General features: G+C 45.5%; 1 protein-coding gene across 4 annotated transcripts in view; it reads right to left on the bottom strand.

Annotated features, from left to right (window-relative positions):
• Window positions 1-606: 606 nt before the first annotated feature.
• IQCA1 (IQ motif containing with AAA domain 1) overlaps window positions 607-17,496 on the bottom strand; it is a 102,193-nt gene continuing 85,303 nt past the window's right edge. For 2 of the 4 annotated variants that reach the window (XM_053947735.1, XM_053947734.1), the window contains exons 16-19: window positions 12,435-12,521; window positions 9,510-9,687; window positions 5,900-6,138; window positions 610-1,868 (exon numbers count right to left, since the gene is read on the bottom strand). In XM_053947735.1, the coding sequence (XP_053803710.1) occupies window positions 1,761-1,868; window positions 5,900-6,138; window positions 9,510-9,687; window positions 12,435-12,521 (612 nt within the window). In that variant the 3' untranslated portion in view covers window positions 610-1,760. Of the gene's footprint in view, window positions 1,869-5,899; window positions 6,139-9,509; window positions 9,688-12,434; window positions 12,522-17,496 lie in introns of all 4 variants that reach the window. The other 2 variants (XM_053947731.1, XM_053947732.1) reach the window with 2 other exon arrangements.

Raw genomic sequence — 17,496 nt, forward strand, 5'->3', positions numbered from 1 at the left:
TGAGGGCAGAATTACCCAAATTAGTTTCCTTGTGCATGAGAGCAGAGATGAGGGGTTTTTAAACACCAGCCCTGTCAGCTCTTTGGAGAGCCTGGCTTTTCTCCCCAAGGATGAAGTTAGAAGTGCCTTATGTGATAAAACTGGGGTGTGCTGCTGAGTTTGGGCACCCACAGCCTGCTCCAAAGAACAAGGGGTGCAAAGCTGACATTTGCAGCTGCATGTTGCAATGGATTGAACCCAGGGGCTGGTAGCCCCTAGTGTGGCTCTTGTGGAGATTCCAGCAGCTGGATTATTGCTGGGGGAAAGGCTGGTGTCCATCAGGAATGTCCTGAGGGGTTGCACAGGGGAGACAGAACAAGAATTTCCTCTGTTATTGCTTGGAGCTCCTTGGTGGGGCTGGAGGTGCAGCCTTGAGGTTGGAAGGGTGAGATCATGGGGAGCCCTGGACCAGACTGTAAAATACATCCAGAAAGGACCACAGAAATCCCAAGCTGGGGTGGCTCTGGCCCATGTGCTGGGATAGCCTACAGGGAGAAAATCCCCTTTATTAGCCAGACCCATCCAGTTCCCTGCACACAACTGCTCGAATCATTTTCTGTGCAGTTTGTTACACCCAGGAATCCTCCCAGGCCTTTTTTTCTCAGGCATTCCTGTTCCCAGGAGTGCCTTTTTCCATTTGGTTGCCTCTTAGGAGCAGGAGGGGCTCAATACCATCCCCTTCCCAGCAGCTTTTTCCAGCAGTGCTGCCCAGCTTGCTCCTCCCAGGCTGTTGATGCAGGCACAGAGAGGTTCCTCAGCTCCCCGGGGATGGTGGGCTCTGTATTTCCAGGTACCTGTTGTCAAGTCCACACAGGAATTCCGTGATCAGAGGGAAGAACAGGTGTTCGTGGCTCTCACTTAGAGAAGGTCTTGGTGAATGTGATCCAGTGCCTGACACGAGGGTGGTGCTGCCTCCATCAGTGTCCTGTAGGGTGTCCCAGAGCTCTAGTGTGTCCTTATAAATCCTTTGCCCTCAAAATTGCAGATTTGTAAGTAAACGAGGTGCATTAAGCAACAAACACGTTGCTGTTTGTGCAAACAAGCAAATTAGGCATGATTTTCTATGGCAAAATAGATTAAAACCAGATTTTGCTGCATATCCACCCAAATTACCACCTGGCTGCCCTGCTTCCTCCTGATACTCACGTATATGAATTTGTCTGTGCTGAGGCCTCAAAAGGTGCAAGTGCTGTTCCTCCTGCAGCTGTGTAAATATTCAGCTTGTGGTGGATTGCACCAAGTGCCTCCTAATCCATCCCAATTAAAAAGCAGTCTTTAGAGCTGTAGTAGTTTTATTGAGGACTGTAACGCTTTAGACCCACAGATACATAAAGCAGTTAGTTTTATAAAGCATATAGGATATTAAAGTAATGAAAGACTTCAAAGTGACATCAATTTTTAAGTAGAGTTACTTGCTGAAATAAATGAGTATGGCCTAAAAGTTGATGGCATGTTACAGGCCTGAGTAATGAACCCTTCTGCCCCCTAAAATCTCTTAGAATAAATAATGCTTGAGCAAGTCAGTGGTCATTAACTCTTTATCCTCTGAGAGCTACATGTTACATCTCATCTGATTTTTTTTTTAATTTTTTTTTTAACTTTAGAAAATTCATTTGGAGAGGAATTCTCTTCCCTGGAATACCTTTAACATTAATCTGCCATGCCTTCACAGAGAAATAGAGTTGTGACTGGTATGGCCAGGTGAAAAATCCTTGAGGAAGTTACTTTTTCCCTTTTCCTTTTCCTTTCTTTCCTTTTTCTTTTTCTTCTTCCTTTGCTGCCTGTGCTGTGCTCCATGCTTTCCCCAGCGGGGTCTTGGCATACCAGGCCTGGAGAACCAAAAAGCATTTAATAAAATTAAAGAAAAAATAAAAAAAAAACAGGGCAAGTCAGACTACTTAAACATTTTACTACTATAACAGAGCATTCCTTAAAAAATCCAAACCTCTTAAAATCCAGGCTGGCTGGTGGAGAAGCCAAAATGAAAGCCTCAGATCTCTTGAGAACATTATTATCCCAAGAAGTGCAGCAATTGATTGAGCTGAGTCTCATTAACAGCAATACTTAGCTGGGCCATTTGTGTTGCTATAGTTATGGAAATGTTAAATTCCATGATCAACCCTATTTCCAGAGAATATAGCTCTTGTCAGAGCTCCCTCTGCTCCAGACTTGGCAACAGACAAATCATCCCCTTCTCGTGCCTCTGCAAATCGATGCAGACAGCTTTGATTTCCATGAGGGAGCTTAGGAAGCAAAACAAACCCCCAACATTAAGAACCTGTTTATTGCTTTCAGATGCCTGTTCACAGGCCTGTGACTTGTAAATGATTCTGGTGGAGCTGCTCTGCAGACTTGCCCAGCTCCTGGGCTGTGGTGTCAGCGAGGCAGCTCTGGGCTGTGTGAGAGTAATGGGAAGTGAAGGAGAAGGGGAGGCTTTAAAGTCAGCACTGGGTGGGAATTACTCCTTCCCTGTGTGTACAAGAACCTCACTCAGCAAAGTCCTGCCTGAACCAGAGCTGCAGATTCTGCCAGGCATTGATAAAATGCTGTCCTTCCTGACCACGGGCTGCTGTTTAATGCCACCTCTCTGCCCATGTCATCTCCAAGCTCCCTCTCAGTGTGGCATCCTGCAAAATCTGCCTTTTCCATCTGCTCCACCCCAAATCCTGCCCCCAGCTTGAGCTGTTAAGGCATCCCTGAGGAATTTGCCTTGTCCAGTTGCCCAGTGTGTGTTACAGGAAGAGAAGCTGGGAGAGGAGGTATTGGAAGGGTACAGGGAAGGAAAACTTGACATGTTCCTCTCCTGACCCCAGATGGTCCTTCTGGTGTCACCTTTTCAAGATGGGGTCAAATGTCCAGCTGGCTGCTGGACACTGCAATTCTGCTTTAACTATCTAAATTAGCTGAGCACCTCACCTTCAAAAACCCTGATAAAAACATCCTCCAGCCTCCTGTGTGCCCACATCTAGGCAGGGCATGGATGGTGGTGGGCAGGAGCCCCGTGCCTCTCAGTGAAATTGAATTTTGCTGCCTTAGTCCCAGGCCAAACTGTTCCTGGTTTTGGGAGAACCACAGAGATGTGGTTCTGTTGCTGTGGGATGTGTTGCTGTTTCTGGCCCTTCCCATGAGTGGGATGAGGTGGCGATTGTGAGTTTGGGCTCCAGCAGGAATTGCTTTTCCCTGGCAGTAGCTGAGGGAAGCCAGGAGAACCCAGTGATGTCTCTGGCCCTGGATGAGACTCCACGAGGCCACGGAGATTTTATTTCCCCCTCAGTTTCGTGTCCTGGGTGTAACACCCTCCAGACCTTAAATGGGAGGTGGAGAGAGAGTAGGAAAACCTTGCCAAGAGCTTTCTGGGAGCTCGGTGGGGTGGAAAGAGCTCTTTGGTGGGGTGATCATCTCCCTGCCAGCTCTGGGTCACTGGCAAAGGACTCGAGGCATTTGGCAGGAGAAGCCAAGAGCCCTGGGATGTCTCTTTTTGTTCTCTTCCCAATTCTTTGTGCAAATATTTCGGTGCACAACAGTAACTTTCTGTCTCTGTAACTGGTGTAACTGTTCCATGAGATGAAGTCAACTCCTCAGACACAGCTAAAACAGAAGTCCATTTATCACCAGCATCTGAACTGGGGATAGAAGTTCCTGGCAGCAGTGACTGATCAGTGTTAAAAAATTTGGGTTTTGGAGGGATGATGTCCACAGGCTTTGGAATGGGTTCTCTTAGGTATTTCTGTGGCTGCCACATTCCTGGAAGTGCTCAAGGCCAGGTTGGATGGGGTTTGGAGCAGCCTGGTCTAGTGGAAGGTGTCCCTGCCCATGGAATGGGGTAGAACAAGATGAGATTTAAGGTCCCTTCCAACCCAAACCATTCCATGATTTTGGTCCAGTCAGAACTGGCGTGGTGATCTGGCTTTGCCTCTCCAGAAATCCTTTCTGTGTAAGGATTTGTATCAACGACCCTGGTGCACTAATTTATAATTTCAAAAATTGTGGATGTGTAATTTGGGCAGAAATTTGAGTAAATGGAAGGGAGAAATCACATTGTCACCAATTTTGCATTATTTATATTCATTTTGGAACACTTACAGAATATAAATGTCAGACTGGGAGATTCATACTTTCAGGGAAGAAAAATCAAATTTTCATCACAGGGCTAATGTTCACTTGGAACACAGTGTTTTAGCTGTCCCTCTTCCACAAGGGACAAGGCAAAGCAAGGGGAAAGGTCCAGAAATGGCAGTGATTGGAAGCTTGGGAAGAGGGGCTTCTTTGTGAGGAGAGATGGGGATTACTGGAGATAATTAATGCACAGGGCTATTTTGACAATCCTCCTCCCCTGTGCCATGTCACAGGTGCTGCAGCAAGGCTCCACGACATTTAAGGGAAACAAAATTCCAACAGATAAAAGGAAATACTTTCTTAAGGGCTGTAATTAATGCAAGAAGATGATTGCCATGGGATGCTGAGGACAGGATCATTTGAGCTGTGTTCCAAATGAAGGGCTGCCTGGGCACTTTGTGCTGTACAAAACAGGCACATTTTATAGTGACTGGGATAATATTTTCAAGTCAAACTCACACTAAATACTTGTTCTCATGTTTCAGGGTACAAATGGATTACTACTTGGAGCTGGGAATGATGGAGTATTTTTTTTTTCCCTTTGCTGTAACACTGAACCATTAGCCTTTCCCTGAGGAGAGATACTGGTTTAGTGAGGAAGCATGAGGAGAAAAAAAAAAGAGTAATTTGCCAAATATCACAAATGCTGCCTGTGCTGAGCGAGCCAAATGGCTCTAAATGGAAATTGGGAAGTGCTCAGCAGGGCTGGGAGAAATATGCACTATCATTATTAGGTCAGCAGTGGGAGAAGCCTTGGAGAAAGCTGTGAGAATCAGCATCCTGTTTGTGGTGGGAGGTTCTGGGCTGTTTGAGGAGCAGGACAACAAGGAAACCTTCCAGCCAGGAAAAGTGGGGGTTATGAGCAGTAGGAATTATTGGGGCTGTGGGATGGAGAAAGCTCTGTTGGGGTCTCCTGGAGCAGTACAGAGGTCTTACCTCTTTGGGAGCCCCTGGTGTAGGCTGCCTGCAGCTCCCTGGGGCACAGCAGGGCTCTGCCCAGTGCCCAAGGACTTGGTAGCATTTATCAGGCTTGAAGGTGATCCAGGGCTATTTGAGGCAGGTGGTTTGGGCTGGGAAGGACCATAAAGCTCATCCCATCCCACCCCCTGCATGGGCAGGGACACCTTCCACTAGCCCAGGGTGCTCCAAGCCTCATCCAACCTGGCCTTGGACACGTCCAGGAGCAGCAGCAGCTTTTCTGGGCATCCTGTGCCAGTGAATAAAATATACTTCAAATGCTCTCAGTTTTACCCTCAGGATTTTATAGCCCTGAGGGATGGAGCTTGAGGCAGAAACTAATTTATTTTAAAGCCTGGAAGGAAAACTTTTAAAGAAATTATTGTTTGAAATTATTTAAGAGAAGGGCTTAGATCTTGGACATTGAATGGTCAGGTGTTTTGCCTTCTCAAGGTGATCTTGCTGAGCACCTCAGCTTTGGAAGGAAAAGGACAAATACACGGAATTAATGGCCCCTGTGTGTTTTATCCATGCACGTGGAGGCCATTCTGCTCAACTTGAGCAGCAGCAGCTTCACCAAAGCACTCTGCCAGCAGAGCTGCCAAAATAAGGACTGGTTTGGCACATCCCAGACTGGGGGAGATGGGTTTTGGTGCTGTTGAGCCCTACATCATCATTCAAATAGTGAGGTGCCAACCCACCAGCACAGTGAGCAGGTCCCTACATGAAGTGTGGCTGGACATGGCAGGGGATGATAAAAGACAGGCAACAGAGCTCTGGAAGTCACCTGGAACGTTTCTTCCTCCTCTTTGTACACTGGCTCGTGTCTGGCCAGAGAAGTGACAAACTCAGCAGTCCTCAGTGGCTTCCTGGCCATCTGCAGCAGCCTCAGCTCAGTCAGCACAGCGTGCACCACGTCCACAACGTGTCCCTGGGTGAAGCCATCCGACACCTGGGCCAGGCAGTTGAGGTTCACCAGCCTGGTGAGGGCCCCACCACGCTGCAGGATGTAGTGCTTCCACAGTGCTGAGCATCAGGACATGGAAAAGAGGCAATGGAAAGACAGCAATTCAAGGAAAGCAGGAGAAAGGTATTTTATTATTGATAAGGTATTTATTTTGATACTGGAACAAGAAAATAAGGACTATCGATCAGGAAAGCCAAAATTCAAATTTTTTTTTTTTTTTTGGTGTGTTCTCTTTCCTCTTCAGATTTGCAGCACAGGGGCCTTTAGGCATGTGTGCTTTTAAGCCCTTACTGATAATTTTTGGCCACCAGTCAGTATTTCTCAGCAAGTCATTAAGGGCACTTAGAGTGGGGTGGGTATGTGTGTAAAAATGGAAAGAACTACTCGTGTGTGCACACAGAACCTGTGCAGCGTTCCCATTTGGATGTGCAGAGTTAAGTACCTTTACCAACAGCCTGGTTTTATTTCTCTGACCTTCATCACACCTTATTGCTGCTGAGCTGAGGGCTGCTGGGGGACTCTGTGTCCCAGAGGCTTCCAGCTATCAGGCACGTGTTGCAAGGTGCAAATTTTCTGTGATTGGGGTTTTGCTGGTTACTTGAAAGGTGAACTTGGTTGTGTCTTTTAGCTGTGAACTTCTGTGACCTGATTGGTTTTGAAACATAAACTTTAAGAAATTTAGAGATTTTAGAGGAGCTAAGATTTTAGTTAGAGACAAGCCTTACTAGAGTTAATTAAAATAAAAGGATTCTGTAAGTAGGCCTTGATGAAGTTAAGAGTTAGTAGTTAACTAATAATTGATTGCTTGTCAACACAATGTTTAGTTAGCTGGGTTTGTAATGAAGAATATAGAAACTGACAAACAGCTTTTAGGAACATAAGACAATTGTGGGCCTCCTCTGTTCTGAAACCAATTGAAGACAGGGAATGGGAGTTCTACCAAGGTTCATTTGTCATATTAGCATTGAAAAGATAGAAAGGTCAGAATGAGGAAGACTTCATTTACTTCCTCATTTTGGGACCCCTCCCCATGAAAGGGACCACCCACCCATTTCAAGGAACAAACTGCGCATGCTAATAGCTTTTGGAATGATTAGCATACGAAGTGAGGAATGGGATGTACCAAGATGATGAATATGTGTTTGTATTTTGGGTATTCAGTTTTGGTGTGGATAAAAGGACTCTGTAATCATTGGAAAGGCGCAGTGTGCATTTGGGAGCTATCCCGCATGCTGCCCGGCGCCGCAATAAACATACACTTTCTAACTTTAAACTGTTAGAGAGTTTTTGTCCGTCACAGTTGGATATTGGTGCTAGATCAATATCCATATTTCTTTAATAAATCAGTTTCTTTGGGGTTGTGAAGTGGCTGAGATTTTGCTTCCAAATAACAGGAATAATACCAATCTTTTGGTCTGCTTTATGTTAAGTAAGGCTCTGTTTCAGAGAAATTTAGGAGAACTTTGATGTTGCCTCCTCAGGCTTTGCTTTAAAGCATTATATAGAAATATTTGGAAAAGATTAGGAGGATTATGGATAAGAGGTTAAAAAGTTTCTTGAATGAGACATTTTGAGTCTGCTGTGCTTGAATGCTCAGATGCAGCATGAAGATGTTGGGTGGAGGTTGGTGCTGCTGGAAAAGCTGCCTCACTCTCCCTTGGACGTCGATACCACGGACTGGAGCCCATAACTATTGACAGCTCCGCACTGCATTTCTCACTCCAGCAATTTGTGGTCTCCCACTTGAATCCTGCTTGTGCTCAATAAATATTGGCTGAATCACTAATTCATAAAGGAGGAATTGATGCACACAGTCAGATATTGTGTGCCGCAGCTCCCGGTGCAGGTGTGGAACACAAGGCACTGCCTTGCTGGGTGATTAATGGCAAGAAATCAGTATGGGATTGTGAGTCTTCAATATATACAATGATTTCCATTGTATATTTACTGTTCCCACTGAGCACAGATTGGAATACTCTGGTCTGTAACCAGAGGGAGGGCTGCAGCAGACAGGTAGCTGTGCACTGTGGCTTGCAAGTATTTGTTATCTCGTTATTTTTCTGTCAAAACAAGTTTCTGTCTTTCTCAAATGGGGTGTCACTGAAAACTGACAGGACTGGGAGGTGAAGATCCTATTTCCATACAACTTCAGGGAACGCTGAAGCTGAAGAACAAGCCAGGCACTGTCTGAAATGGGGCAACACCAAAGAATTAAAGCTACATGTTTATTCTGCTTTAAAATGCCACGAGTTAATTTTTTTGGGCATTCTGAAGTGTGCAGTTGAAATCCCTTGAGCTGGCCATTTTTTTAGGACTCCAAGTTAGCGATGAGAGTCCCAGAAAGCGACAGCTCAACCCCCAGAAGTGAGCACAGCTAAATTCAGCTGCTGTCACCTCCTTTCTCTAGGTTTTGCTCATGTCTCCTTATCTCTCAGCAATTCCTCAGAGCTGTAACCCAACATGAAACACATGTTCCCTTGCTTGGTGCCCATTTCCCATCCACGGCAGGGAAATTATGGAATGTGGGAGAGGTTTACAATGTGCTAGGCAGCCAAACTCTGTCCTGGGCTCACCCAAACATGCTTCACCTGGGTACCTGGGCTGCCTCTGAGGGATGCAGGGTGAAACTGGACTGCACAATGTGTTTGTAAGAGTTTTGTAACAAGGTGACACTGGACAGAGGAAAGAGTACCTGTGTGGCAAGGTCCCTGAGGCAAATCTGTTTTATTTTATTGCTGTTTGTTGCAGACTTCAGGATGCTTAAAACCTCAAAACATTGGAGGTTTGTTTTATTAGAAAAAAAAAAAAAAACAACCTTTGTTTTCCTTACAAGCTTTGAGTCTCAGTACATGGAATATTCAATGATTTTGTCAGAATTTGGGCGGGCCTGTCTATCACTGTAAACATTTGATAGACCAGACATGCAAAATCATGGATGCCTGTACAATTTCTCTTGTGATCTGCAAGCACACAAAGTGGAATTTGTGAGAGAGAAAATTTAGTCCTCCTGACATGGTTTGGTTTTGGAGAGGCTGAGAAGTTGTGTTGTTTAGAGCATGGAGACTGGAAACTCAGAACTGCAAACAGGAACAAGAAATTCAGAATCTCTGTGTTTAAAAAAAAAAAAAAAAAGCTCAAAATAGAAAATGTGTGCTGAAATGGGGGGAAAACCAGCTCAGGCTGAGCTTGGTGCACACTAAACTCAAGGAGAAATGTGAGTTGCTGGTGAAAAGTATTTTAAACTCTTCTCCCAGCTTCCACTTTTATTATTTGGCCTTTGGAGTAGCCTGTATTGATTCAACCTACATTTTCAAGACTTGAGACACACCAGGGGCATTACTTGAGCTGAAGGGCAGTTCTGAGGATAACCAGGCAACAAGCAGGAATTTTAAACAGTAGGATTAACCACGAGGATGACTGAAATACTTGCCAAATCTTGTCAGGTAGTCAGGCTTCGGGATGAGAATGATCTTCTGGTAAACTTTGCAGAAAGGTCCCAGATTGGCATCGAAGGGCCTGCTGGAGGTGCCCACGAGCAGAACCCTGTCCTTGGGTTTCAGAGCCCTCAGGAACAGGGGCAGCACCTTTGCCAGGCGCTTGAAGTTCACCTGCAGCACGTGGAAACAGGAGGAGGAGAGAGTTGTTAACAATGCTGACAGCTCAGAGTTAATGAGCTGGAGCTGTACCTGCTGCCTGCAACAGGATTTTGGGTTTTTTTTTTAGTGCTCTGCTTGCATTTGGTATGAGCTGATGAGATATCAGCACAACTAGGAAGATTCTGCCCCCTCAAATTCAGGTAAACACTTGATTTCTGCTTTGTGGGTTTGTGCCAGTGCCTTTCACTACTGAATTTGCTGGCCTAGTTATTCAAAGGCAGCAAGGGAACAGCTAATTTGAAGAAGGAAATCCTTACTTCCAGCTCAAGGAGAAGTACTGCAGGGACCTGCACACCTGATGAACCTCGACAGGTAGAAAATTGTAACCTAGTTTGGAACTCTCCCAGCTCTTGGAGGTTATGATTTTCTGACTTCTAAGTGTGAAAAATACACTCCCTATTTTTTGCTGTGCTTCCTAACTTGCTGAGGCTCTGAGAACAAAGGTTCTGGGAGCTCAGGGTTCATTTCTTTGCAACAATTTACTACTTGACTTTGTAACACATATTTAACTACTACTTACAGAACAGATGAGTATTGAGCAGAACCTTTTATTGGAGGGTTAGATTTGATAATGTTCTAGTGAATATTGGCTGGAGAAGCCTAATCAGATTGTTGTGGTGTCATTACTGTTAATCAATAAGCTTTCCCACAAGTTTTGGGGTAGAGTAGCACATTTTTTTTTTCCCCTAAATAAGCTTAACACAATACATCTGGTGGATCATTCCTTTTCTTCTCATGGTCATGCTATGCATTTTTCCAAGTGTGCCAATTGCTTAATCAAGATAATGAGTTGAGCATGTCTTAGCCCCAGGGCTGAGGGCCCCCTCTGGGGCACAGCCAGGGTGACATGGCCAGCTCATGCTTTTGCTCCTGGATGAACTGTCCCTCGGTCCTGGTGGCACAAATGTCACCCTGGGATGAGCACAGTGCCCGGTACTTGCTTTGGCTTCTGAAGGCTGAGCTTAGCTCATCTTTTAGGATGGGGCTGGGAGTAGCTTGGTCTAGTGGAAGATGTCCCTGCCCCTGGCAGGAGGTGGAACAAGATGACCTTTAAGGCCCCTTTCAACCCAAACCATTCCATGATTCTCCAAAATTCCAGCACTCCCGAGGGACCTCTGCCTGTCCCTCCAGGTTCATGCTCTCTCCTCTAAGTGTTGGATGTGCTGTGAAGAGTTTGGGATGTGTGGGATTCCAAGCCTGAAGCCAGCAGACTCCCACCAAGGGAAGGTCTTGGGATGGATACAAGGGGCAGAGGGGATACCCTGGACTCTGAAGTGGGCAGGACAAGAAAATGTTGCACACCTATGGCAAAGCAAGCAAGGATCATGAGTAATCCAGGCCATTTTGGGGCCCTAATCTTAATTTTAATCCCCATCTACATTTTCTCTCAGGGTTTGAACCCAAGAGAAAGGGTTCCCTCTTGCTGTGGGGATCACTAAGGGTCCCTCTGATGCCTTGAGAAGCTGGCCTAGAACAGAGGCCAGACAGAGTTAAATAATAAAGTAGGGATTTATTAAAAGGATCTCCTCAATGGATCCACCTTGGGCAGCACAAGAGCCCAGCCAGGGCCACACCCAAGATGAACCAAAATGGTCACAAAATGGAGACCGGTCATGGGGTCTCTCACTTTTATAAGTTCTGGTCCATTTGCATATTGGAGTTAATTGTCCAATTCCAGCTTTAGCCCATGAAGTCCCATCCTGCTTGCTTTTCTCTCTTCATTCTGCCACTGTTTGTGCTCTTGGACCTGAGATTTGGATCATTTGTCCTTGGTCCCCAGCTAGAGAAGGAATTGTTTTGTCTCCCTGCTCTGTGAAGAGAGCTCACCATCCCCTAATATGAAGCTCAGAAGTGCACACTAAAGCAGCACAGAACTTGAAAAATAGAAAAGCTAAAAGCTGAGGCATCACCTCTAAGGATCACTGCACACCCATCACCTCAGCCAGCCCTGGCAGAAGGAACAGCCCCAGCCAAGGTTGGGTTGCCTTGTGTTGCCTTTCCAAAATACAGGCTTGTGACCACCTCACAGACACTCTAAGAAAAAAGGTTTAATTTTTCACATAAAGCTCTAAAAGCAAAATCTTTTGCAGGCAACAGGAACTGGGGTGAATTGCTCCCTGCTGTGGTGTTGTTGCTGTGAATATGGGGCAGTATTTTAATTTTCTTTCCAATGGGGAAGCCACACAGGAGAGGAAGGAATGGAAGCAGTGGCATTAGGACTCCTGGGAGCCCAAAGAAAATAACCTGTAATTGTAACTATTTAACAAAGGCTCCTTGTTTTTGCAGTGGAAATTTATCCTTGTTACTTTATTGTTCACTTTGGCTCCATCCAATTTCTCAAATTAATAGAGCTGAACAATTTAAGCTTATCTCAACTTTTAGCTTCTTGCCTCATATTTTGAAATTCTCCTTTATTCCCTTTTACTTTCTAGTGCACTGATGAGCAGTGACTGGACTATTTTTAAATAAAGGAAGGATAGGTGGAAGAGAGAAATGTGACCTCTTGGGGACTCTTAAGAAGTCACAAGACACTCTTAAAAGCTAAAAAAAAAAAAAAGTTAGTGAGAAGCTATTATCAAGCAAGCTTTGGCAGGTCTGGTCATAGTGGTATGTGCTAAGCTAAGGAATACACTTGTTCCTTTGTGTGGGCTGTAGAGCAACAGGAGAAATTATCTGCACTGAAATAAAGAAGAATTCACCTCTTCTTCTCCCTTGGGTGCCCCTTTGGAAAATACTCTCTCTGTGTCTCCAATCCACACGACTGAAGGCTGCAATTCCTTGCCCACCTAGGAGAAAATGGGGGAGAAAAGGCAAGGAGTTGATTAAAACAGCTGCAATTTCATACTTGGGAGCCTGTCACTGTGCTTTTGAATCCAGATTTCAGCAGCTCAATTAGCCTGGCTTATTTTTTATCCCTGGGAATGTTCAGCAATCATGGATAGCACTGCTCAGCAGCCTTGGCAAATCCAGCTCTTTCTAGTTAGGCACTGAGCATTAAGAGCCCACCTCAAACTGGACCATTATGTCTGCTATGCTTATCTTTAATTTCTCAGCACGAATTCAGTTGTGTTCCTGCAAAAGGAAGCCTGGATTTGGTGTTCAATGGAAAATCATGGTCCAAGAGCAGCTTTAGGTGAGGCTGGGATCCCACCCTGGTTTTCTGGATGGGGAGACAGGCAAGGCATGGCTGTTGCATGAGAGGGAAGGTAGTAATCATTAAGCAAAACAATTTCTCAATCTTCTGGTTGAAACTCCAGCATTTAATTTGCAACGAGCCTGAGAATTAAATTTGGGGGGTGGGGGGGGGCATTGCCCAAAAGTGGGTTTTCCTGCTCCAAAGTCACAGGCACGATACCCCTGGTTCACAGCAGGATGGCAGCAATGCTACAGGCTTTTTCCACATCCTGCACTCTTCCCCATTGCTATAGAAACGCCGGAGGTTGAGCCATTCCAGAGGTTTAGACATTCTGCTGCCAAATTTTAATCACTTTCCAGTGGCTCTCAGAGTTTGCTCAGCAACAAAAAGTGACGGCTCAAGGAGTCAGCGGTAACGAGAGAGAGAGAGAGGCACAGCATCCTTCCATCCTGCCTTTTTCTTTTTTTTTTTTTTTTTCCTTTAATTCCCCCTAGTTGAAACTGCTGCTTCCAGGAAGGCAGCTTACAAAACCCACGGGCTGTGTACATCACAGGCTCCTGTCTGATTGACAGCCAGGCAGGAAGAATTCAGTTTGTGAGCGTGGTTGCTCGCAGCACTGCAGCTGGTTTTTGTGGCTGTGTTTCAAAGAGTTGAGTGTGTGTGTGCAGGAGGGGTGGGCTGGGGATGGGGAAGAGCACAGGAAACAAGGGCTGGTCACTTGGTTTGCTGTGCTGCAGATGGGGTGACATGGAAGCAATGCCACCTTCAGCGTGTGACACTTTTATGGCTGGCAACTGGTCAGTCCTAGAATATGTCAGGTGATACCTCCAAGTCCAGAACAGTTGGATTGTAGAATCCTGGAACGGTTTGGGTTGGAAGGGACCTTAAAGATCATCCCATCCCACCCTCTGCCATGGGCAGGGACACCTTCCACTAGCCCAGGTTGCTCCAAGCCCTGTCCAAGCCTGGCCTTGGTCACTTCCAGGGATGCAGGGGCAGCCCCAGCTTCTCTGGGCACCCTGTGCCAGGGCCTCTGCACCCTCACAAGGAACAATTCCTTCCCAATATCCCATCTAAACCCACTCTCTGTCAGTTTAAACCCATTCCCCCTTGTCCTGTCCCTGCAGGCCCTTGTAAATAACCTCTCTCCCTTTTTCTTGTAGCCAGTTCAGGCACTGGAAGGGATGCCTCAGGTTTAGCTTTTCTATTTTTCAGATGCTTTAGTTGCTTTTAGTTGCTTTAGTGTGTGGGTCTGGGCTTCATATTAGGGGATGGTGAGCTCTCTTCACAGAGCAGGGAGACAAAACAATTCCTTCTCTGGCTGGGGACCAAGGACAAATGATCCAAATCTCAGGCCCAAGAGCAGAAACAGCGTGGGCTGAAGAGAGAAAAGCAAGCAGGATGGGACTGCATGAGCTGAAGCTGGAATTGGACAATTAACTCCAATATGCAAATGGACCAGAACTTACAAAAGTGAGAGACCCCGTGACCAGTTGTCCATTTTTGTGATAATTTTGGATTCATCTTGGGTGCAGCCCTGGCTGGGCTCTTGTGCTGCCCAAGGTGGATCCATTGAGGAGATCCTTTTAACAAATCCCTGCTTTATTCTTTAGCTCTGTCTGGCCTCTGTTCTAGCTCAGCCTTCACGAGGCATCAGAAGTGGCTCTAAGGTGATCCCAAAGCCTTCTCTTTTCTAGGCTGAACAATCCCAATTGTCTCAGCCTTTCCTTGTAGGAGAGGTGCTCCATCCCTCTAATCAGATGGGTGGTCTCCTCTGGACTCACTCCAACAGATCAGTGTCCTTCCTGAGCTTTTTCCTTTGGTGGATGGCAGGAACTCAAACATTTAGTGTTAATAGTGAAGTTTGAAAAAAAAAAAAAAAAACACAACTGATTAGAAAAGGTATCACATCCCTGAGGAGCCTGTTCAGTGCCTGTGCCTGATGCTGCAGTGGGATGTGACGGGGAAGTAAGGGTGGGGGGAAGGTTACAGAGGCTGCAAAAGCTGTTGGAAGAGGTTGAACACTTCTGGTGGCTTTGTCCTTTTGGTGGGGTCACCACAGGCTAGGAGGAGGAGATATTCCTTGTTTGTTTTGGAGATGGTTTCTGTGGTGAGCAGCCCCCCTGAAATGCACCTGAGGTCTGAAATCAGGTTATACCTTCATTTGAACTCTTACTGGGGAATGCTCACTGTTGGCATACCTTTCATCTTCATTGCCCCCTTTGTTTCCCCACTAAGTGGAAATAGAATGAATAACCTCAGTTTTGGCTCCTGAAGAGAGAATGTCCTGTGTTTTCTGTTTTGAGGCAAAGAGCTAAATGGAGAAAATGCCTGCCTGTGTTTGTTGCCCAGAGAAGCTGTGCATGTTCCATCCCTGGAAGTGTCCAAGGCCAGGACACTGGGGCTTGGAGCAGCCTGGGACAGTGGAAGGTCTCCCTGCCATGGCAGGGGTGGAACTGGATGAGCTTTAAATCCCTTCCAACCCAAACCATTCCATGATTCCATGATTTTTCAGGTGTTAATAGACATTCATATAACCCAATTCAACACACTGTGTTTGAGCCTGGCTGTTTCTTCCTGGAAATCCAGATGAGACACCCAGAATCCATTGGCATCTAATTTAAATTGTTGGCAGATCTGTAGCTGCCTGTATATCCCCCTGTGAAAGCCCTCCATTTGAATTATCCACGGACAGTTTGAATCCATGGATAATTAAATGCACTGTACGTAATTAATTTGTAATTGAAATTTTATTAGCTTTGCTGCAATTCCACAATTTGTTGGAGCTGCCAGCAGATGGCCCCTTAACCCTTCTAATACCACACTGAGTGAGATCTGCTCTTTGGGAAAATCGTGATGGAAAAAAAGAAATCCCTCTCATCCTGCTGTCAAGAGTCATCAAAGATCAAACAGCACTTTTGAAAGCCTTGGGTTCAACTTTTCAAACCTGGGAGCCAGAGTTTAACAGATAAAATTGTTACACTTGAAAATGCAGGAATTTGATTCTTGCCCAGCACATGTTGCACAAGGCCCCTCCAAACTTGAAGGATTTGATGGAATTTTTTTTTTTTTAAAGGCCCAAGATTTTTTTGGAAGCTGAAGTTATTGCTGGAAACTGCTTAATGGTCTGTAGTCTATACACCCAGAAATGCTGCACTGAAAGCTGTGATTAGACCTTATCAGTGGGAGCATTACCAGGTAAATATTCCTGTGCTAGTGATGATGCCATTGTATCCTGGTTTGTGAGGCAGAAAATGACTTGCAGCAGGATAAATTTAATTTTTAACCTTAGGGTAACACAAGTTCAAGCTGCTTTCTCACAGTGCATATTTGAGCACTGTTGACACTTAACACTTCAAGGATCTAAGAATTCCAGCAGGCTGAGCTGCACCAAGGGCAGAATTGTTTTGGATGCTGGAAGAAAGACTCACTGTACTGTTCCCAAATTTTAGCTGTGGTGGGAGAGTCTTGTGGCATGGAAGTGCTAATCACACACAGATTCTGTCAGTGTACCAGGACAAGCTCCTCAACCTGCCAGGACAGTGGTATGGCTGAAGGGACAACACAGCAGTGGTTATGAACAAATGAACATGAATCAGTGGGAAAAAAATAAAATTAATGGCAGACTTTAAAATTCTGCTGCCTCTAAATGCTGGGGTTGTAGAATTTAATCAAAATAAACCCCATCAGATCGCTTTTTTGGGTGTAACCCTTGTATAGTCACCTCTGAGCTGCTGAAGAGCAGACCCCAAGAGGCTGATAAGAGTCCTCCAGCACTGATGGTGTTGAAATATTTCTGGACAATATTTCTCTCTGTGGCCCTGCACAGCACACACTGAGCTGCTCACACACACACACACAGCTTCCCTGCTGGCATTTCCTCCTGGCCACCTCTCTCCCAACCTTTTAGCCTGGCCAGTGCTGCACTAATAAGGTTTCCCCACGTGTGGCTTGGGGCACAATGTGCTCTCTGTGTGCTGCTGTGGCCCCGGAGAGGGGATGAGCCCCTCTGCTAGTGATTAACCCCCTGGCTGCCTCATGGTTGTCATTTTTATTGCCCTGCAGCTAAACCTCTGAACTACCTGGGCTTTTGTGTCACTGAGCTGTGCATTCTCCCCTGTCCCCTCAGTCCTTTCTGGATCTGATTTTCCTTCCATGCCTCCTTCCCTGCCCTTCCTTGCATCTTTCCTGTGTTTTATGGGGACACAGGAGAGCTTGGCACAAGCTGGCAGCTCAGTCTGGGAAATGGGACTTCCAGTGTGGAATATTTCAATTAATGTTGAAATGTCAATATTTTCAAATTTTAAATTAATATTATTTAATTTCAATTAATATTGAAATATTAAACAAGTATTTCATTACATTGAAATTGTTACATAATATTACATTGAAATAATATTTCTGTGTTTTATTGAAATAAATAATATTTCAATGTGGACTATTCTGGTTCACGCTTCAAGGGTGAGTTTTGTTTTAGGGGGGGATTTCTGGGAAGTGCTTCTCTGCTGGAGACAGATCCTCCCCTTTTTGCTCTGAAGCAGAGCTGACCTGGCAGGATTTGCTCTGTGGAGAACACAGAGTGCTCAAGCTTGGTGTTTGCAGCCTCTTTCAATAGTTTTCCTATT

This window comes from Vidua chalybeata, chromosome 7, assembly GCF_026979565.1.
Source record: "Vidua chalybeata isolate OUT-0048 chromosome 7, bVidCha1 merged haplotype, whole genome shotgun sequence".
NCBI lineage: Eukaryota > Metazoa > Chordata > Aves > Passeriformes > Viduidae > Vidua > Vidua chalybeata.